The sequence below is a fragment of the Ziziphus jujuba genome, chromosome 1 (genome assembly GCF_031755915.1).
Source record: "Ziziphus jujuba cultivar Dongzao chromosome 1, ASM3175591v1".
Lineage (NCBI taxonomy): Eukaryota > Viridiplantae > Streptophyta > Magnoliopsida > Rosales > Rhamnaceae > Ziziphus > Ziziphus jujuba.
In genome coordinates this window covers 6,612,500-6,636,077 of record NC_083379.1, presented here as the reverse complement: position 1 = coordinate 6,636,077, position 23,578 = coordinate 6,612,500, and the positions used below count along the sequence as shown (strand labels likewise).

At 32.8% G+C, this 23,578-nt stretch overlaps 2 protein-coding genes across 3 annotated transcripts; one reads left to right on the top strand and one right to left on the bottom strand.

Moving 5' to 3' along the window:
- Positions 1-5,858: 5,858 nt before the first annotated feature.
- Positions 5,859-10,518, bottom strand: LOC125422875 (uncharacterized). 2 transcript variants are annotated; one of them, XM_048475271.2, is made up of 5 exons: positions 9,973-10,518; positions 9,616-9,727; positions 8,517-8,609; positions 6,719-6,928; positions 5,859-6,321 (listed from the first exon to the last, which is right to left on the bottom strand). In XM_048475271.2, the coding sequence occupies exons 1-5, from the start codon at positions 10,311-10,313 to the stop codon at positions 6,148-6,150; spliced, it is 930 nt and encodes a 309-aa protein (XP_048331228.1). In that variant the 5' UTR covers positions 10,314-10,518; the 3' UTR covers positions 5,859-6,147. The 2 variants fall into 2 exon arrangements, with proteins under 2 accessions (XP_048331228.1, XP_048331235.1); XM_048475278.2 differs by having other exon boundaries at positions 6,719-6,919; positions 9,973-10,508.
- Positions 10,519-11,613: 1,095 nt separating this feature from the next.
- Positions 11,614-14,854, top strand: LOC107412550 (pyruvate dehydrogenase E1 component subunit beta-3, chloroplastic). Its single transcript, XM_048475267.2, has 4 exons — positions 11,614-12,020; positions 12,134-12,237; positions 12,347-12,390; positions 13,499-14,854. Exons 1-4 carry the CDS (start codon positions 11,924-11,926, stop codon positions 14,469-14,471), a joined length of 1,218 nt encoding a protein of 405 aa, XP_048331224.2. The 5' UTR covers positions 11,614-11,923; the 3' UTR covers positions 14,472-14,854.
- The last annotated feature ends 8,724 nt before the right edge of the window (positions 14,855-23,578 follow it).

Below are 23,578 nucleotides of genomic sequence, written 5' to 3'. Positions count from 1 at the left end.
AGTACCATCTCCAATATTTTTCCTTAGGCATATTTTCTCAACCCGAAATTGTCCGGGAAAACAAATATTGGAAAATTTTCACGTGAACCAAACAGGTACGGGTAGTGGTGGGCTAGGCAGGCAAGGCATTTCAGATTTGTATTTACTTGGTGGAAAAAACTTATGAGCTTGTGGTATAGAACGGAAAGCAAAATTTAAATTTTATTTTGTGTAATTCGGTGTAAATTAATTATTGCGCACGTGATTCATGAGACATACAAATGAGGCAAGTCCTGTCCTGTTTATTATGTGGGTGGGTTTCGGATGTGCCATGTGCCAACAATTTACGCAAAAAGATATTGTTGATTTGCCTCGGGATCCTGCCAGTTGGCAAAAATCATATCATTTTCTGCAAGTCGAGTGGTTGAGAAAATGTGCTTACTAGACATTTGCACAAAGATCCACAATACTTTTGATTATTACAATCCACCCAAAAAAATAAAATAAAATAAACAAATAAATAAAAATATTGAATAAATAAATAAACAAGAATTCTCTAGTTTTAAATCAGGGACTCGGTAGATAACAAATATTAAAAGGATTATCACATTTCACTGTAAATTATTTAAATTTAAATTTAAATAACAATTGATAATACAATTATCCGATAAAACATATGTTGCATCTTAAATTAATTAAAATTTGAATCTCTTAATAACAAATGGATTCAATAAATAGGTTGGAAGCTGTCCACCTTTGGTGGTCCTAGAATGTGACAATTTGGCAGACCTAATAAATTAGTTCTGCAAAGTCTAATTTGTGAAGTTTTTTTGGTTGAATTAACAAGTAATTTTCTCTTTGATAAAAAGAGAACCGTTCTATTTCTAATGACTTGCTGAATTGGTCCAGTGCATTTATTAAATTAGAGAAATTGAGTTGGTAAAAATTGTATTAATTATTATTATTATATTGTTAATTACTTAATCAAATTAGTTGGTAAATATATATTTTTTATCGTATCAGCAAATAAAGTTGGTAAACAGAGGTTTTTTTTTTTTTTTTTTTTTTTGGGGGGGGGGTGATAAATGGTAAGCGCTCTTGATATATGTAACATTAATAATTTGCATGACAATTTTGACAATGTACTTTTAAAGGGTGAGAGGGAAGAATCACATAACTTACTCCATTAGAAAATTTAACAAGTTTGGTTTTTGATTGGATAACAGAATCGCCTATTATTCTCCGGGTTATGTATATTTATATATTAAAAAAAAAGTCCATGAAATAATATAATATAATTTAAAAATCAACTTTACTAATCACAAAAAGGTAGAAAAATTATTTATTTATTTTTGCTTTGCCCACCTCTCTCTCTCTCTCTCTCTCTCTCTCTCTCTCTCTCTCAAAAACCAGGTACAGCAGTAAAGAAGATCCACACCATTGAAGAAAATGGTATTGTCAACTCTGGAATTGAAACAAGTTGCGTTAATGAGATTCCAGTTCTAGTTTCCGTTGGATTATAAGGGACCAAGTTCTAAGAATCTATTATCCAACATATATATTTAATTAGAGTCTAAATCATATTGGGCTTGACCCTTCTGACCTCTATCCCCCAAAAAGGAATAATTAGGCGACAATTAATTAATTATATCCAACTTTTTTGTCTTTGTTGAGCAATAAGCATCTTACTTGGTCCAAAAAACAATAATAATAATAATAAAAAAAAGCAATAAGCATCTTCTTTTTATTTTATTGCTATTGTTTATCATTTTATATTTTTACATTTCAATGTGAGTCAAGTTTTGCATACAGATGAATCAATATTAGGCATATGCCTCAGAGTGCAGACAAAATCACAGGATACGAAAAACAGCGAGATTGCGAAATCAATTTGAACTCTTAAATCTCACTATTTTTTTTTTGGTAAATCTGAACTCTTAGATCTCACACCCAATATTAAATTCATTATTATTATTATTATTATTTTTTATGTTCTTTCTTTTTGGGTTAGGAATGAAAAAGCATTTCTTTATAATGTACAACTGCTGGTGTTTGGCTTTTGAATAAATTAATATTCTGATATCGAAGACATGAGTTGTAGTTGTAGATACTCTGTTCATGATTTTCTAGCAATTGTGGTTAATTTCAAGAGGTGTTTTTTCTTAATATTATTTTAATCATAATTAAAACTAGTTTAACAACAGATAAATTTAGAGAATGATTGTAAGTTTTGATCAGAGAAGAATATTAGTTAGAAGAATATATTAGCTAAAGTACAAAATGCTAGCTATTATAAATTTTTTTTTTTTTTTGGGGGTGAATCTAGCTAGCCGTATAATCTGATAATAAGTAAGACACTTTTTCTTTTGCACAGAAAAAGATGTATATATCTATTAGATATTGAAGCATTAATTTAATTTAATTTTTTAAAGTTATATTCTCTAATCTTAATATAAGTCAGATATGGTCTAACAAATAAACCAATGAATATGAATATTTTATTTAGAAATGTAGGCATTAATGATCTCCATATCATCCTTTCTAGCTAGAATCAAAAATAAAGTGAGAGAGAGAGAGAGAGAGAGAGAGAGAGTTAATTTACTAATTTTGAAGAAACTGCTTCTTTTTCAAAGATTGGTCTTGATCTAGAAGAAAGCAAATGAAACTTTGAAAATTATCGTCCAAAATAAAATAAAATAACATCTAAACTTTGACAATTTGGGTAAAGCAAAAAATTGCACATGAAACTCATCATAAATCGTACTCAATTCATGGCGTGTCCAAGGGATATTATGTGGATGACATAAATATTCTTCCAATTCCAGGTTAACCTACACTTAACTCAAGATTCAGACCCTATATTAATAGCTAGATATTTTGAAACGACAATGATACAAAACCATGTTTTTCATTTCAATTTAATTGGTAGAAAAATTTGCACCATGTTTTTTTATATTTTCCCATTTTAGAATCTTCCAAAACGGACCCAGATTGAAAAAGAATAAAAGTCGATGCACACAGTATGAGGTACACAAAAATTTTGTTAATGTGTTGGGTGACTCTAGCATTATCAGAATAATCCATGTATCAGTTTCATAGTTTTGGATGGGTTTTCTACATTCTACTTTCTATCCACAGTTTCACTCAAACCAAACACAAAAATTCCACAGATTGCATGTTAGTTCTAGGTTACCTATATATACGTCCTCAAATGCTGCTTGCTTGCCCTAAATATGGTAATATCAAAGCAGCTCAATAAAAAGTATATATATATTCTACTTCACAGCTGAAACATGTTTTTATGCCTTCGTAAGTTCTTAAAAAACATGTTTCACTAATATTTTTTAAAAGTATATATTAACCACTAAAAATATTTTTACCATGATGTTATAGACCAACCTTATGGCTAAAACATTTTTTTTTTCCACAATTTAATGAAGCTAATAGTGTTTTAGCCATAGCCAACAACTCTGTAAGTTAAATGTAAATGTTGTAGCTAAATTAACTAGTTGTTGTCAATTGTGATTTAGGCGCAATTTTACTCAGCAAGTTCGCAGCAAGTCTTTACTATTGTTGTTTTATTCCACTTTTATATATATGTATACAATGACAGGATACCTGTAATTATCACTATTTTTTCTTTTGGAAAGAGATTGTGATGTATACAACGTAGATGGTGAAGCTTTTTAGTGGAGGAAAAACAAAAGCTTTTTACTGGAATTATAATTTTTTTTTTTTTTTTTTGATTATCAAATTGTCCAGTGGGTATAGAATATTTCAGTCCATAAGTAAGCAGTGACGATGAAATATAGAATAAAATGTAGAACAAAAGAAAGTTAACTACCATCGATCTTTGAAATTAATGCAGTCTTTGCCAAGGCAAGGACAGAAAATGGTCGTGCAGATACAAATCTTTGACAATTTCTTTTAACAAATCGCACATGAAACTCATCATAAATATCATGGTTCGACGGTGTAAAAGGACTTTTATCACACCCCAGACAAAAAAAAAAAAAAAAAAAGGACTCTTTTAAATGGCATTAGGTGGATAACATTACCTTCCCATCAAATCAAAAGTTAATTTATACTCAAAATTCAGATCCCTGCTATTCAACGACAAAAATGCAGATAAACCATGTTTTTCTTTTTGCTACAAGATATAAACACCTTAAAAGTCAATCCAATCTACATTCCATTTCAGAAAATTCCATCTAACTTTGAAAAATTCCTGCTTTGATTTTCTTTTTTCTTTTTTCTTTTTTTATTTTTAAAACCTTATTGTCATGGATCTGTACTCAAATTTTTTGGATTATGAAAAACATGATTGCGTAATATTAAAGTCACTGGTTACATCTAACAATTCCCACCTTCTCTCTTCCTTTTTTTTTTTTTTTAAATAAATTTTTAAATTTTGTATTTGATAAGTATTTTGAAGACACAAATAAGCTTGGATTGTGCATATATACAAGTTTGATGCATCCAACACAACCTCCACGTATATATCTATTATTGAAAGTCCTTTTTAAGTCCATAAATAATTCATATGAAGGTTTCTAACTAGACCCACAAATCACTCAACCAGACCAAAAAAAAAAAAAAAAAAAAAAAATCATTAAATTTGGTTCACAAATAGAAAATATGGAATAGAAGTACTATTTGACACGGTACTCAAAATGCTGTTTGCTTTCCCTTGATACAGCACATCAGAGCACAGCTCAATAATAGACTAACCCACTACTCCACAATGCTGTATCTGTTTTTCCTGCACAAATTCCTAAACAAAACACACAACAAAACATGGCATTGAATTGAACCTAACCCGGTAAAGTAAATATGATGAGACTTGGTCCCAAACAACATTCTTTTTCAATTTATTCCTTCGGACCTCATCAAACTTATCTTTCTATGTTTACTGTAAAAAGAAAAAGAGAGAAAATGGTGAGCCCCTAGGGTCATGAAGCTTTTGGGCAGGGGAATAATGATGAAAATTCACATCTTTGATGGAAATAATTGGCCGCCTCGTAGGGTAGGAGTAAATGCTATACGAGTTTATGGTAAGAAATATGCAGATCCCGTTTCTTTTTCATTTTTTTTTTTTTAAATTTCTTCTCTCTCCCCTAAAGGACGAATCATTCTTTAAACATGAAATGTATGTGTGGCATATGGCTTGTCAAATCATGAATTATTTATTGGGAGTTCATTCATTGAAATAATCAGATAATTAATATGGTGGAATGTCCAGCTATCGACCCTCCAAATGAAGGAAGATTAGAACAAGTTAATGTCATTTTTGATGTTTACCTATCTCCTAATATACTTCTTTTTTTCCTTTTTCTTTTTTCTTTTTTTTTCCCTTTGAAACTCCTAATATTCTTTTTGTAAGCTAACTTTTTAAATGTTTGAAAAAATAATACCGTGAAAATATATGTTAAAGACAAAGATGTAAAATTTAATTTAAGAGAGATTTTATAGTTTTATTTATTCCCTACCCCCCCCACCCCCCCCCCCCCCCCCCCCCCCCCCCCCCCCCCTTTGAATTTACACTTAAAGTTTGGAATGCTGACAATTTATCCATGATCCACCTGCCCACCAGTTAAGAAATTTGGCTAACCTAGTGCAGCAAAAAAATTGAAATCTTCTTAGAATTTAAGTGATAAACCACCACCAAGAACATCATGATTATTGATTGCTACCATTTTTATTCATAACGTAAGAGAAATGAATAATTCCTTGGTAGGAGAAAAGTATTGCTTTTAAAACGCAAAATTTTTACCAGCAATGATAATCAACCTATACAAACCAGATTCGTATTTAAAAACATGTGTTGCCGACCAAATCCATGGAGGATGAAAAGTAGTGATTAATTAATCTAATTCAGATAGGAAGAAAGAATAAGTCATAGATTAGATCCGCGACAAATGCCCATACAAAATTATTATCCACCAAAATAATAATAATAATAACAATAATAAAAATAGCAAAAGAAAGCATGGGTTTCTCAGCTCTTTATACTAAGCAAACACTCGGGAATATTTAACAACTTTCTTTTAATGCTTGCTTACTCCAAAGCCAATGTATAAAATAACAAGGTGTTGAGAAAGCAAAAGAATACGAGGAATATACATACATGTTTAAGATTGTAAGAAAGTAAGACCTTGACCCTGATATTCAACACCAAGGCCACTTAGCATTTTTCCAAGCAAAACAACGAGCCCCACTATTCCCAACAGCCTGACAGCATTGAAGTTTTCGATCACGTACCAAAACTTCCTCTCTGTATGCAGGGTGAGTATATCTTGGATGTTGAATAAATGGCACGCCTTTCCACCAAAGCATAAGGGCCTATAAACAAAATTGGTGTTTTAAAAAAAAAAAAAAAAAAAAAAAAGAATGACTCACTGTTTAAGCCTTATAAAAAAATTGTCTTAAAAATTTGTTAAACGGTTATGTAATAATCCACAAACCAAGATCAGAATCGACTACCAAGTTCTGAATTCATCAAAGAACTTAAATAAGTTAGATAACTTCATTGTGGACAATTGGTTTTGAGCCTTTTGGCAACAAAAAGAACTTGCTGGTATGACACCAATAAAGAATAAAACGAGCAAGTGTATCCTGCGAGTAACAACTGCAAGTACTTTGGCCATGCTTTTAGAGATTTTAGGTTTCTTGATAGAAATGATTCTAATTTCTAGAGTGCAGCCATGATCATAGTAAAGAGATTTCACATTCCACTTACATGCCAATATATCCACACTGCAACTTTATGAGGCATCAACCAGAAGAATATTGCATGATCAGACATTGAAGATGGGGACAACTTTTTGGCATTCAATGTAGCTGTGAAATAGTCACCAAGCTCAGGATGTTGAACTGTTATTGCCACAAACAAATTATCACCTGGAGCATTTGCTCTGATACTCCAGTTCCCAGACATATCCTGCAAGAACTTACACGAATGCTTATTTCATAAAATTTCATAATAAATACATTAACTAAATCTCAATTTTCATCACACACATATACAAACAATACAAAGAGGCAAGGCATTGAAATGAAATTTGGTGTAAGTTCTACCATTCCCCACAACTTAGTTAAAATAGTTCCTGCATTTTGAAATTCAATCGAACCAACTCCCTAATAAGAACATCTGTTTGTTTGCTTTAAAGTTCTGATCAGTGAACAATTTAACATAGCACAGTAGTCAAAACACAAAAAAAAAAAAAAACAAAAACAAAAACAAAAAAGCAAAGAAACAAAAAAATGAAAAATTGCATTAACTAAATCTCAATTTTCATCACACATATACAAACAATACAAAGAGGTACGGCATTAAAATGAAATTTAGTGTAAGTTCTACCATTCCCCACAACTTAGTTAAAATAGTTCCTGCATTTTAAAATTCAATGGAACCAACTCCCTAATAAGAACATCTGTTTGTTTGCTTTAAAGTTCTGATCGGTGAACAATTTAACATAACACAGTAAACAAAAACAAAATTATCTGAAGCTAGCTACTGCAAATTTTATATATGAGCATCCACCGACAGCCTCATATGCTAGCTTCCTTTAACTCATCCCGCTTTAGAGAACAAGCCATGTTCTTATCAGTTCTTACATGTATGGCAATTTTATACAGCGTCTCCCAGGCTACTACATTTTCAAATTTGAAGCTTTATTAAATCTATGCTACACCAACTAAATGATGAAAATGCTTCAGAACGTTGAAACAATTTTAGCCTGCAAACAGTTATTACCAAACAAATGAAACTACACAGGCTTACAAGTTTCAATTTGAAGCCCCCACACAACATGAATGTTTCCAGTTTATAGAGACACTTAGAAAGAATCAATTTCTATAAATATTTAGTGAAGTATTTCTACATACATATTTACAGAACTACAATTCAACTTGAGTACTCAACAACTTCAGACCCATACTTTTCAGCATATGAATTATTCCTATTTGCAACTGGAAATATTTTGTATGAGCTCCAAGCCAACCAATTGAAAAGCCTCAACAGAAAAAAACAAGACAGAGCAGTATTGATTAACCTAACTAATAGGCTATTAACCCCTTTCCTATCCCTGCCCACACTCATCCAGTTTGGGATACAATAGGCAGACTAATTTGCAATTTACTCAATGCTTATATCGCTGTGTATATAGGAAGCACCAAAAAGAAGAATCCTTTTCTCCCATCACTTTCAGTGCATTAGTATAGCTCTATAATAGTGAACATATGTTTCAGACATGAAAATCATTAAGAAAAAAAAAAAAAAAAAATGGCCACCCACTATATCAGCATGTATCTAAAAAAGAGAAAATCTATGCCAAGAAATATTTAAAAGATCAAAACAATGCACATGATAACTTCTAGATTAATTCTGTAGCAGAAAAATACTTGAAATGGTAATAACTTACATTAATAATAAGAATTATCAAATACTTTTTCACTATCTATCACAAAGAAACATAGCAAAACACAGATGTGTTAACAAAGCATAGACAACACTAACAGAAATTATGGAAACTTACCATAAAAGGACTGACATGTAATGGTTTTGCCACTAAATCTTGCTGGGGATTAAAAACAAATGTCACTCTTTCACCCCATGGAGTGTTGGTTACCTGAAACCAGAAATCACTCATTGGTGTCAACAAATAACCACATTTAAGTAACTTAGATAAACATCGATTAAAGACTCAGAATAACAATCTTAACAAATAAATCCAAATGATTTATAAATATGAGAGATTGGGCCAGAAAACAACTTATGAACCTCATTCACTTTAAAAAAATAAAAAAAAAAAAAAAAAAACTTATGAACCTTGAGCCGGAGATAAGCCACCTCCTCTCATTGCTAAAGATATATAAAATTTCAAATGTCTGCAACAAAAACTGACACCCCCCATTGAAGCAAAACCAAAGATGATGTACTTAATTAGAACGCATTTGAGACAGGTGGAGAAGCTTGGCCACTCATGTTTCCAGTCTTCTTTCTCTTTATGATCATGAGGTCTCCAGTAAACTATTCCAAACTAAGAGGAATCTAAATAGTTGCAGTCTCAAAGTTGTGGGCTTTTTTTAATTTTCAGTTTGTCTCCATTTACAAATTTTGTAGTCCTGAGTCAGTGAAGAAAATGGCAATTATAGTGTCTTTACAGTAAAGACTCCATCGCATATAGGCTTTAAGGATATCATGAAATAACCGTCGAAGCGAAGTAGGGACCTAAAAGATTGAACGAAACGATACATAGACAAGTACATACCTTATGAATTCTAAGGCCCTCCTTTACTTTAATTAAAATTAAGGGGATTCATCATTCGAAGGGAAGTAGACTACTCAAAAATTTCACATTTCATTTATTTTATTATGCCATAATTAAATAAAGAATTAAATTCAGAAAATATACTAAAACAAATATCCTTTGAGGAGTTCAAGCCTTGTAGTTATTCTCCACCACTTTTCTTTTCGAACCTTTTCATTTACGGCTAAGTGTGGCTCTTGTTGAGCATGAACAGAAGTATTTATCACTTTCATTGTGAAATCAAAGTTACGAAACCCAACTCTAATATAAACCAACAAAAATGTGCAGAAAATTGAAATAGAAGAATAAAAAGAACCACAGATACCTCGGCAATGCACTTTCTCAAATTCTGTTCAGTGCCTTGTACATCATAGCAATAATAAACACTCAATGGATTTTGTTCATACCCCACATTTGAAGGCATTGTCAATAGCAAACTGTTTAGAGCAAAAACACGTTCATTAATAAACTCATAAACCACAACCACATGCTTCATAACACAAATTTATCGATATACTACACATACTTAAAAAGAAAAAAAAAGAAAGAAAATGTTGAAAATCTACAAATTCCAACATAAAAAAATTATTTTTTTAATTCCCAAAAAGAAAAATTGAGGACATTGAAAATGTAAAGAAAGAGGACAAATTGTAATGGAGACAAAAGAAATGAGATTTTTTACACGGGTCCAGTGGTGGCGGCGATTCGGCGAGCTTCGTGGGCAGAGAGGTGGTTGTTGGGCGGGGGGTGGTCGGCATGGTCAAGGTCAATGAGGGCATAGCGGACGGCGTAGCGGAAAGAGTGGTGGAGTGGTCGGCGGCGCTCGTGACGGACGGTACCTTCAAAGAGAGAGACAGATTCAGAAACTTTGGAGAAAGAAGAAGAAGAAGAAGAAGAAGAAGAAGATGGTCGGTGGGGAGAGAAGAAGCGGTGGAGCAGAGTGCGGAGGAGGAGGAGGAAAGAGAAGGTGAGGGAAGTGAAGAAGGTGGAGATTATGGAGCACAATAGATAGACTACCTCCATCTCATCTCATCTCTTCTCTCTTTCCCCTATGTCATCTGTCTCTCCGTATCTCTCAATTAAAATTTTGATACATACATACAGTCCACACGTCCGTTTCGTTTTTTTCTCTTTTTCTTTTTTTTCTTTCTTATTTTGGTAGCCACAAACTTCCTTTTAACCAATCATTGGCTACCAATGTCACCAACAACCCAAAGCCTACAAACTCTTCTTTCTCTTTTCAATTTCTTTTGTTTTGATAGAATCCATTGTTCAATCCTTATTGTTGCCTTCTATAGTTGCAATTAAAATTATACATTAAATTATTCCCTTTGTTTTTTTTTTTTTTTTTTTTTCCTTTGTTTCTGTTATCTGAAGTAGAAGATTCAAATCCAGGATTATTATTAGGATTATTATATGAGAAAATCACTAGTGTAAAAGCTTTGTTACTTACTGGACCGTCCTGTAACTTCTACCATATGTTGTTATTTGTGAAGGGCACATGATTTTGACTGTCAATTGAATTAAGTGTCCAACACTTACAGTGCCCAAATCCACGGTTCCTTCGGCCAAGGTAATACTTTTTATAATAAATTATATGATAATTTAGGAAGAAAAACGCAACTTTGATAAAATGTATTGCTAATTGAGGAGTTAGATGCACATCACAGTAGAGGTTGATTATAAACCACTAGTTGGTTGAACGCGTAAGAGTTACAAATCGACAAATCACGATCTAATAACACAATAAAACTTTATGTGGAAAAAAAATAAAAATGAATTTTATAAAAGTTGGATAAACAATAAATAAACCTTAAAACTATTTAACGACTGCAGAAGAAAATCATGCAGTAAAATCATCCATTCATGTGAAATTTGGGTTTGGTTGGGTCGAATTTTGGCGAACCATTTTAGATGTATGTGGCTTTTCCATAAATGCAAGTGAAGTGACAGAGAAAATAACGAGCTGCTTTTTAGGGTTGGTCCAGGTTTGGTCACCAACGACACCATTTCGCATAATAGGCAACGGCCAACGCCCAAGTCACTCTGTATACCGGATTCCCTTCCTTTACATTGTAAAAAACCAATCATAACATTCCACGTATACATCCCAAGCTTCTCTTCTTTGAAATTCCTCACTAAATGACATGCTTACCCTTACCCTCCTCCCATTGCCCAACTCAATTCGTTGTGTTCAATAGCCATGTATATCATCAAAAGCAACTGATTAAGACTTAAAGGTAATTTCACCCCCCGGGCCCCCCCCCCAAAAAAAAAAGGAAGTTTCCATTTTTGCTTTAGGCGATGGAAACTAAGCGAGGTCTGGCTAATATGTGGCAGTAACGCTTCCTCTTAAGCCTTTTACCCCTGAAAGCCTCTTCAATTAAATCGCCCAACGCTAAGAAGAGCAACGTCAACCAGACAGACACACACCCATTCTCTGTTTCTTCCTCAGTTTCTCCGCCCACTCTCTTTCTCTCTTCCTCTTAAATTCACATTCATTTTTTTTTTTTTCTCATTCCTCTTCATTATCACTTCCTATTCTTTTCTCACTCTCCCCATCCCAGGAATTGGAATACCCAATTCTGCTTTTTTGAGTTTCAGAATCGAATCACTGCCACAAGTACTCTATAATGGCTACCATATTTCAGGGTCTTGGAGCAGCGACGGCCTTGTCCAATTCCTTCGATTCCAACAAATTCCACTTCCAATCTTGCAGATCCCTCTCAGGTTTTGTTCCCGGGAACTTTTCTTTTTTTGACTCCCCCCCCCCCCTTCTCTGTGTTCGGTTGCTTCTGCTTTGTTTGTTTCTATGTGGGTTTTGATTGTTTGATTTGATTCAGGGAGGAAAGCGGCCTTCTTGGTTGTCAGATCCGAGGGGAAGCTGAACCCAGGTCTCAATTCGAAACCCCGCCGGCCTGATCATTTTATTAGCAATGCAGTTGCAGTTAAAAATCTTATCTTTTCCTTTGTTTTTCTTTTATATAGTTTTGAGTTTTTTGTAAATTTCTAATATTGGTTTTAAATGGTTGGTGTTTGTGGGTTTTTCCTTGTAGACAAAGACGGATAGCTCTGCGGCTTCGACGGCATCGAAACCTGGGTATGATTTCCGCTCTGTTACTAAAACAAATCAAGTACCTGTAGTTAGTAGTAGAACAATAAAATTGTTCAATCTCCTGCTTTTATAATGTAGTTTCATGCATATCTAAGTTTTGATTTATTTACAAGTGTCCGTGTGCTTGTGTATGTGTTTGTTCTTCGTAACACGTAAAATGTGATAAAGCTAGGAATTTGGGGGCTATTACAATGATGATGTTAGGTTAAGGATCTCTGGCACTCACAGAGCAATCTGCATCCTTCGAGGCTGAATTATTTAGTTATTTTGTAGGCCCTTTGCAAGATTGTCATGTTGACTCTTTTTTCTGAGCTACATAAACGAAAGAAAGCTTTTTGTGTGTGCACGACTATATAACTGTATAATGTATCATCTGTGTGTGTATATATATATATAGTATGTGAGTGATGTTAAAGGGCGAAGTTTTGATATTTCTGCATTATGATTTACAAAGTTCTAATCAAAATGTATTTCTGTATTATGATTTACAAAGTTCTAATCAAAATGTGTTTCTGCATTATGATTTACAATGTTCTAATCAAAATGTTAATCTTTTGTCATGGAATCATGAGTGACTATTGTGAAGAGTTTAGAGTTGTGCTTTCATTTTTGTTTTGTTTTGTTTTGTGCTACTTGCTATCATATGCTGAATACTTTTCTTTTAGATTAATTTGTCTTTCCTGTGAATTGCATAATATTGATGGTTTTTGACATCCTGTTTTGTGTTTCCTATCCATATCCTGTCTTGCAAAATATGCTCATGAGCATTTCAAATTTTAACTAATATACAGAGTTGTAGTTGTATTCACGAAATGGTTATTTTTCACGTCTCTATGTTTTGTTATTAGCTGAGTTAAAACATTTTCATGGTTTCTGTGTTATTCAATGGTTTATGAATGAATATCTTAAAGGTCAGAGCTGAATTTATGTTCTGTAAGCTGTATCAACATAATTATATAGGCATTATCCTTCCATTTATAATATGTTAGTTAATTCAGTTATACCATTATTGATGCATTATCCTTCTATAGTAATTCAGTTATATAATTATTGTCTAAGGGTGAATCTAAATTGATAAATTTTATACCCTCAGGCATGAACTTCTACTTTTTGAAGCCTTACGGGAAGGCTTGGAAGAAGAAATGGACAGGGATCCTACTGTATGTGTCATGGGTGAAGATGTGGGTCACTATGGAGGCTCATACAAGGTGACCAAAGACTTGGCTAACAAGTATGGAGATCTTAGGGTTCTTGACACCCCAATCGCTGAGAACTCCTTTACAGGTATGGGTATTGGAGCTGCCATGACTGGCCTGAGGCCAGTAGTTGAAGGTATGAACATGGGATTTCTCCTTCTGGCCTTCAACCAGATTTCTAACAACTGTGGTATGCTCCATTATACATCTGGTGGCCAGTTTAAAATACCAATAGTTATTCGTGGACCTGGTGGTGTGGGTCGGCAGCTTGGGGCTGAGCACTCTCAACGTCTGGAGTCATATTTCCAATCTATCCCTGGAATCCAAATGGTGGCCTGTTCAACACCATACAATGCCAAGGGCTTGATGAAGGCTGCTATCAGAAGTGAAAATCCTGTGATACTTTTTGAGCATGTGTTGCTATACAACCTCAAGGAGAGAATTCCAGATGAAGATTACATCTGTTCACTGGAGGAAGCTGAGATGGTTAGGCCGGGTGAGCATGTCACCATACTAACATATTCCCGAATGAGGTATCATGTTATGCAGGCTGCCAAAACTTTGGTGAACAAGGGTTACGATCCAGAAGTGATTGATATCAGGTCGTTGAAACCATTTGATCTTCACACTATTGGAAACTCAGTGAAAAAGACACATCGGGTATTGATTGTTGAGGAGTGCATGCGGACTGGTGGAATTGGTGCTAGCTTGACAGCAGCAATCACTGAGAACTTCCATGATTATTTGGATGCACCGATTGTGTGTCTGTCTTCTCAGGATGTGCCAACCCCATATGCTGGGACATTGGAGGAATGGACTGTGGTTCAACCCGCTCAAATTGTGACAGCAGTTGAGCAGCTTTGTCAGTAGCTGCAGCAGTAAAAAAGGTCTTGATTATTTTGCCATTCTCATAGAGTTTTTAGCCTTTCTTGAGCATATTTGCAGCTTTATTTTTGAAATCTTATATTTCATATTGGATTTTGTTAGCGTTTGTTGTTAAAAATTTGCAACTGTTCATGGTTTTCAAGGTTCTTTTTCTGTTCCTACTTTTTCTTGAGCAATTGGAATGTAATGTAAGTTCCTATTTATCTACTAGCCCGTTAGATACGTGCAATAACCCACCTATACCCAATTGGTGTTCAGCTGCCAATTAATTGGGACTCACACTCGCCCCTGTAATGGATAGACTACTTCGCTCATGGCATGTGAGATGAGAACTATATCATTAATACATAATTTTTATTTGTATTTGATATTTTTTTATTTTTAAATTTACTTTTCTGATAGGCCGAACAACCTACAAGAAGAGACAAACCTGCAAAATACCAAAAAACAGCTTTCACTTTGGTGTCCTTCAAAAACCTCATGCAAATAGTCACCCTGAAGCACTCCTTCTATTGACCTTACTGTGATACTACCTTTTCATATGAATAGTACAACAAAGAGTAAATTCTCTGAAAACTCTATACCATTGCTAGCATTGGCATCAAGGCTTTTTTACTGTTAAAGTCTTCACTTCGTATAGGAGATGAATCTTTGTAACTTCTTGAGATGAAATATGCATAAAGAAAATCCAAACCTTCCTAATGGTTTTCTTTTTCTTTGCAACTAATTTCCTTTTATAGCATCGATGCGCTAGTCCAATTCAAGGCTTATGGTGTGAAAGACAAGAAACTAGGTAATAGAATGAAAATTTTTCGTTCTCAAATACCAGTGCCTTGCATATTATCATTGTAAACTTCTTTTTATTTTTTTTATTTTTTTTTAATTTTAAAAAAAAAATATATATATATATATATACACATTTTTTTATTTTCTTCTTCTTTTCGTTTTTAAGGTTTGAAGCTTATAGTTTAAAAAGGAATAAATTGGAAAGAAATGTAATTCAAAATGAAGTATATGTTAATTAAAGTCTTCACTTCATATAGAAGATGATTCTTTGTAACTTCTTGAGATGAAATAAGCATAAAGAAATCCAAACCTTCCTAATGGTTTTCATTTTCTTTGCACTAATTTCCTTTTAGCATCGATATGCTAGTCCAATTCAAGGCTTATGGTGTGAAAGACAAGAAACTAGGTAATAGAATGAAAGTTTTTCGTTCTCAAATGCCAGTGCCTTGCATATTATCATTGTAAACTTCTTTTTATTTTTAATTTTTTTAATTTTTAAAATATATATATATATATATATATGTACACACATTTTTTATTTTCTTCTTCTTTTCGTTTTTAAGGTTTGAATCTTATAGTTTAAAAAGGAATAAATTGGAAAGAAATGTTATTCAAAATGAAGTATATGTTAATTATAAGACTACAATAACTAGATATTCATAAAAAAAGAAAAAGAATACAATAACTAGATCTTAAAGATATAATCAGGTTTCAACTTTAACCATTGGAAATCTTTGAAACAGCTTCCAAGCTTTAACAAGTGCAATCCACAAGGAGTCCATATCTGTAGCTCTGAAGCCCACTTTCGTGTCACATGATGCTCAATACCAGAATAATCACAAGCCCAGTATTGAGTCTTAACAATTGTTAACGTTCATTTCTCCCCAATGTGCCTTCCAATTGTATTTTATGAAGGATGGCGTAGATAAGCTACTGAAGTAGTTTTTGCATTCTTTTTCTTTAATGGCTTGTCATTTATGTTGTCATGAACATGATAAAAACGTGAGAACCTAGAGAAATATATAGTTCTTTTGTGGTGTTGTGTTTGTTCAAGAAAAAGTTATTCAAATGGAGCTCCTTTTACTTAATTTCTACCATCAACAATTCAAATTGCATATATTTGCATCAAAACCTCGTCTAGTAAACACCTTTTTGTGCCCAGTAGCTAGTTCTATAGCACACCAAAAAGAAGGGGGAAAAAAAAAAAGTAAAAACCAATATTAAGTACTTTTTTCTTAGCATAGTCAAATGATGAAATGTAGGTAGGGGCCGAATATTTTTCATATATATATATATATATATAATATTATATATTGGTGATGAAGAAGGGCAATTAAATGCAACTATATATCTTCAAGCAAAAAAAAAAAGTATATATATATATATATATATGTGTTTGGATAAGTATCTCCGGATAAGTATTATCTCCTTCCTTCCTCCTCCAGGTGGGGTAGAAACAAGAATATTTAGGCTTGCAACAAAAACACTCACTGTGCACGTGTAACATGGGCAAGGCCTCTTCATCAATATTGTGTTACGTTTTCATTCTTTACACTTTTGAATGAAAATATATATGAGATGATGAAAAAACCAGCTCATTGGTGCTATGGGGTCCATTTAATATCTTCTCTGTTCTTGACATAAATTCTAGACTGCACTGTCATACAACTCTTCATGTATATATCTATCTATCTATCTATATATATATATATATGACCCATTGTTTGCTTCAAGGGCCAAACTAACCTCGATCATATGTCAATGTCGTTATCGTTGTCATTTTGTTAATTAATTTCTCATTTTCTTTGCTATTTTGGTCTCTCTCTCTCTCTCACTCTCTCTCTCTCTCTCTCTATATATATATATATATATATGCCTTTAGATCTTTCAATCACTTCTCTCCCGAAATCTTGGTTTGTCGCAATATATGGGCGCATATTTCTGATCTTTTTATATTTTCCATGCATTTGGGAATCTTAAATTTCTACTCATTAATTAACAAAAACAAAATCGTTTCTAGTGGTAACCAATTTCATGATTTCCCAAACCAATTATGAAACACACACACACACACACACACATGTTCCAATTGGTATTTCAGTAGGATTATTAACTAAGAATAGTTGGCTTAATTTTCCATCACACACTTTATTTTCAGAAATATAAAATAATCCCACCAACCAATCATAGAACAGAATATAAAATGCAGAAGTTAGAATATCAAAATCAAGAATACACTTTTAGTGACACTGACACATTTTGATTTGGCTCGTGCCAAAACAAATAGGGTTCTAGGAACACGTGCGAGATTCATTTATAAAACTCGTTTTCTGGGTTTTGGTTCAAGGGATTTGGTCTATGAGTCGGAAGGGTCAATGCAGTTGTTTCCTATGATAACATTATTATTATTGTTTAATTTAGACTCCTAGAATACACTATACGATCATCACGCCAATGTCATTAATATGTTTACACCGATCAAGTTCGGTTGTATCCTGCAATCCGGGAGTTTGCCATACATAGTCAGAGACACAACACAAATTCAATCCCACACGTGGCTTCATCTTCTCTTAACACGTGACACTGTGCATGCATACTCACCATGCTCTCCAAAACATTTGGAGTTTCTGTGATTGCCAGATACCCCGCCTTCCAAATAGATTCATGCATCGGTCGGTCGATAACATTGCGTGGCTTCAGAAATTAATTAAGCAGCTGCCATCAGATCATGAACACGCAATAATTTTTAATTATTCTATGTAAAAAAAGAAGAAAAATAATAATTTTAATACATAAATCTTCAAAAGACAAAAGGGGTGGCGATGATGAGGTGGTGTAATGGTTAATGTGATGATCACATTTAAACTTGCTGTTCCGTACTTTGTTCATGCAACAGTTTGCTCCACAAAACGTGTGATGCTGCAAATCTGATGTCTCATTCAAGGTCTAGATTCATTTGGAGAGATAGCTAGAAAGCTCTCTGATCTCGTAAAATATAATTTTTCTATATAAATTTATATAGTATTGATTTGAAGGACGAAATCTTTGACAAGCTTTAGGCAGATGAGTGATAAAAAATGTTGTTGGTTTGAATGGGTGGTTTGTCCAGTACCTAGCAATAGTACTTTAGTATTTCTATGTGCTACTACTGTGGGCGCTATTTGAAATGAAGCCAAGCTTGAGCTTTTGCAGAGACCTCGGCTGCCAAATTCTCAACCACAAAAATTGGTTTTGGCAACATATATAATGTGATTCTGTTTACATACTCAGAGTCTGCAGGAATGGAAGAAAATAATAACAGTAATAATAATGTCCCCATTTTACATGTGGTGGAGGGTGTTTGATATGTTCGTGGGCAATGCATGCTACACGTCGATTGCACAATTAATTGGAATTAATTAATATATCATATGCTTTCCAAAATAATTAAAGTCAACTATTAGTATTGGGGGTTTTAGTTGAAAGCGCGCTAATCCTTTTCCGCGTAAGCAATATTATCTTTATTTAGTTTTTTGTTTCTCAAGTTTATATTCTCTTGGACTCAATATTATTAATTAGTGTCTTTTGGTGCCACTAAGCTAGAAAATTAAAGCAATTTGACTCTATCCTTATCAATTTTCATATGCACCTACATTTTTTTTTTAATTGAACTTTTTGGAATTAATGTGCCGCAACGTAATGGGGTATAGTACAGTATTGATAACTCTAATCCTCTCACTCTATTTCTTAGCGAGAATTAATCATTTTCATTTTCATTTTCAATTTTGAGTACATTTCAATTTGGAGAGACTCAGCCACTGTGAAACTAGTTGATTCCTATATATATATATATATATATATATTATAAAATACTAATTATTCCACTTCTAGTTGTGATTAATACATATGTTCCTAGTTGTAATTAATATATATGTTTCAGGAACATAATAGAATTATTATATACTCGCAACACCACAGCCATTTAAAAAGGGATGAATATTAGTTGGTGAAATGCAAATTACCAAACAAAAAAAAAAAAAAAAAAAAAAAAAAAAAAAAAAAAAAACAACAACAACAACAACAAGTAGTTGGTGAAAGCGCTTCTTTTGCCGTCATTTGTTGTTTCGAGAGGGAAAGGCACACAAATTTTGAATGTTAAATTAGTTTGACAAAATGCTAGGTATACGGTAGTGCGTAATGCAATAGACCTTTATTGGGAGTAGCACATCATTATTTATTTCATTGGCAGAAAATTATTATTTGCAAAGTTGCTCAACTAAGAGCAAAATTATAATTAGATGTCAACTCTCTCTCTCTCTCTCTCTCTTTCTCTTTCTTGCTCTGTGTTTTTGATAAATACATTTCCAACTCGACCAAAATAGGTGTCAACTTTAGAATAAAGGTTATAGTGGAGAGGGAAAAAAGAAAAAGTTAACTAAAAACACTAGCATGCATGCATCACCCAATATGCATTCTTACTAATTCCTCTTCATGTACTTTATCATTTCTTGTTATCACAACCTTATAACCTTAAAACCTAACTAGGCAATAATAACTCTTCATTTCATTTCGTGATATTCTAACTATACATTTTATGTACTTTGGTATGGTTGCCCTTACTCGAATAGAAGGGAGAAAAAAAAATGCTTAGCTTAAATTTAGACAATACTAATCCCTGCATTAATATTATCATTTTATGAGCAATACTATTCGTTTATGGTGACAGTGAATCTGTTGCTATACATATATTATATTTTGTGCCGACGGATATGTGGATGATCATGGGAGTGTGCATATAATATTTAGCCGACCTCAAGCAAGACACACTTTTGTATTTCTTTTTGGGTATTTTAATCCTCAATGTTTCTTCAATGCCCACTACTTGATATATTTTAAGAATTGGGAGGGAGAGGTTTCTGGGGATTAAGGCTTGTCGTCTTAGAAGGGGTTTTTAGTTTTGGTTATCCTTGGAGTTGGAACATAAAACGTAATCAAAAAGTTGTTGTTAGATAATCTCTTCATCCAATGGAAGTGAGCAAGAAGGAGTGGCCACTTCCCACTTCTCTGACTCCTACCAATCTCTCTTTCACTCTCTGCATCATCAATTGCTGCAAAATAAATTAAATAAATCAATTAATATAGAGTACCAAGTTCACAAATTAATTAGTAATTGAAGATTGAACGGTAACTGATGGTGTGTTTCACCAGGTGACATATTGACTCTGAGGAGACAGAGGAATGAACATGACCTAGGAAACAGAATTAATTTTTCCTTTCTTTCTTTGTTTTTTTTTTTTTTTTTTTTGGGTAAATAGAATAAATTTTTCTTCTTGGAGAACAGAGAGAGAGAGAGAGAGAGTTGACCGTGATTAACTAAAATTTTCTGTGTCATTTAATAGTCATATTTTATTGTTTCGGATAAACTATACATATGTATATGATACTAGTAGATGTATGCATCATGGAGTTCGTCATGTTGCACATAAGTAATTAGAAGAAGTAGAAATGATAAAAATGTTTCTTGAACAAATGTCAAGATTGGAATTTGCAAGGAAGAGCATATGTGCAATATTCCTCTACTGTCTACTGGATGGTTTTTGCTTAATGAAACATGTCACATACAATTATAATTTTTTGTAATATAGTAATTTGATTTACAATATAACATGGGAAGCGGGGACGTGTGAACGGCGAGGAAAGATCATCCACGAGAGAGAGAGATCCATCATTATTATTATTCCAGCAAAATTTTCTGCGATTTTCTGTCCCTCTGACGCCTGTCAGGGTCAGCCCACCAAGCAAAACCTGCCAAACTCATATCCCCACACTTGTCGGTCTCTGACACGACCCTTTTTTTCGTTTGTCTTTTCTTTTTACTTTTATTTTGAACTCTCTCTCTCTCTCGCGTTCTCTTTTTCCAATGAAATTGAATTTTCCCACTTTTTTTTTTTTGTTTCATATATATGGTGAACTACTACTACCTGCGCATTCTTGGAGGTTTTTTTGCTGGTTTTCAGCTTCCACTCCACGTGAACTCCATGTGTACTTAGTTCTAAGAAACGTTTATGCAATATATATATATATATATATATATATAACACCAAATTTTCTCTTCTATGAAATTTTTTGATTTTAGCTTTATCTTTTTGTTGCACAGAGGCTAACTGCAGACTGCACATTAATCACTCAATTTGCTGCACCTGCACCATATCATATACATTGGTCGATCCATTATACTTTCAGAACATGTTACAATTGGAAAAGTTTTCTTTTCTTTTTTTTCCTGAATGGATTTTAATTAATAATTTCTGTATGAATTATACATATTATCTTCTTGTCGTGGGCCTGTAAGGTAGAAACTCATTTATAGAAAAAACCTATCGATACTATCAGGGTCTGAGACAAGCACAGGACTTAAAAGGGCTCAGAATATATAGCATGTAAATTAAAGGTTCATTTTAATTTTATATCATGTGAGATGAGTGACAACACGTTTCAATCACAGCTATTTTCATGTGTGAATGTGACACAAGCGACCAAACCAAACCAAGGCATTCGAGAATGCCCAAAAATACCGACATTTGCATGTGTGAGTCTACGTCCATTACTTAATTTCCTAGACAGCTATATTACTATTAACATTTTTTAACATTATGCTTCCAAATCAATATATAAATATATATATAAAAGATTAAGAATTAATATTAGTGATTATTGTTGTTAATTGTCTGACTTTTTCTATGCACGTAACGGTCATATAAATGAAAATTTAGCTTTTCAATTATGTATTCAGTGGTTCGCCTCTAACTGGATTGGGTTTGATTAGTTATATATATAGACGACAATGCAAAAACAGAAGAGACTATGTATACAAGGAGCAAAACTCCACATGGATAATCGAATTGCAAAATAAAGAAGTACTAGCTCTACTTGTTCAGTGGAGTAGAGCTGTTGCTTAATACACAACACAAAAACCTTTTTAGTGATGTTTCCTTTTCTTTGATCTTTCCTTTCAAGAAGAGATAGAGCGAGACATATTCATGTGGTGCATTGTTTTAATTTGTACATGCTTTCGATATGCGCTTGGTACTATGGTCGGTGGAACTTTATGCATAAGTTGACAGATGCTTTAGCACATGCTTGCTTATTCACCTACAAAAGCTATACTGCATTAATATATTTGTAGTATGTACACCATAGAAATTATGAATCCAAATATATATGTTTCACTCATAGATCTTCTATTCTTATCAATTGCAAAATTGGTGACTACAAAATTAAACGTGAAATTAATACTAGTTGCAAATATCGTCCATGTTCGCTGTTTTCTAGCTAATGGCTTGCCCAACCCACATGCTAGCTGGGTATATATAATTTGAATTTATTCGGAAACAACTTGAATTTATTTTCCAATTGAGTTTGCTTAAATATAGGGACAAAAAATAAAATTATTCTAGTTTTTAAAGGCCTTTTATTTAATGGCGACAAGATCTTACACTTTCTTCTTTAATTTGTTTTCTATTTTGCCTCCAAGCAAGGAACCAAGCAAAGAAAATCCATTTGGGATGTCCAGAGCCTTTAGATGTAACGCAAGATTTTATTCAGCACCAAAATAAATAATAAATAAAAGAAAAGAAAAGAAAGAATACCAAAGCAAGATAATTAGAAGTTAACCGTACAAAGAAAATAAAAATCAAAGTGGGAAAGTTCCAAACTAAGGTGTATATATATATATATATATATATATAAAGTTAAGCTTCAATCAAATTCATCTTATTTTAATAAAATAAAGTTCATTTTTTATGATCATTAGATTATATTAAAAATTAAAAATTAAAATTTAAAAATATAATTAAATATATTTAATGACATACTAAAATTTTATTTAAAGAAATAAACCCAATAATAAATAATATAATTTTAGAGTTATTATTTTATTTTTAAATACTTGTATTAATTAAATATTATATAAAAAGTAAAAAATATTGAAGATTACTTAGTGGCAAAATGATAGCGACAGGGCCTCACGGTTGTGGGAGTTTATACCGTTACTTTAAAACATAGTATTTAAATAAATATGCTACCACTAACTACTTGAAGCTTTGATAACTTTGAAATCAATTTTTTTTTTATCTCTCCTATCTTTTGCAATTTAAATTATTCCTTTCATCTCCATAGATATATGTCCACTTTGATAAAAGTATATTTAGATTATTCTTTTTATTTTAAACTAAAAAGAATAAATAAGTGAGCTTAGACGAAAAATTCATGTTTACATCGTGAATCAGAATCAATATTACTACAACTAGAAAAATCCATACGTGTTA

Excerpts from the sequence above, each read along its gene's own strand:
- LOC125422875 (XM_048475271.2), bottom strand. The coding sequence starts at position 10,313 with ATGGAGGTAGTCTATCTATTGTGCTCCATAATCTCCACCTTCTTCACT. Across the intron at positions 9,728-9,972 it reads GCCGCCACCACTGGACCCGT|TTTGCTATTGACAATGCCTT; the intron begins GTAAAAAATCTC and ends TGCTCTAAACAG. Across the intron at positions 6,929-8,516 it reads TACATGTCAGTCCTTTTATG|TTCTTGCAGGATATGTCTGG; the intron begins GTAAGTTTCCAT and ends CATTCGTGTAAG.
- LOC107412550 (XM_048475267.2), top strand. The coding sequence starts at position 11,924 with ATGGCTACCATATTTCAGGGTCTTGGAGCAGCGACGGCCTTGTCCAAT. Across the intron at positions 12,021-12,133 it reads ATCTTGCAGATCCCTCTCAG|GGAGGAAAGCGGCCTTCTTG; the intron begins GTTTTGTTCCCG and ends GATTTGATTCAG. Across the intron at positions 12,391-13,498 it reads TCGACGGCATCGAAACCTGG|GCATGAACTTCTACTTTTTG; the intron begins GTATGATTTCCG and ends TTATACCCTCAG.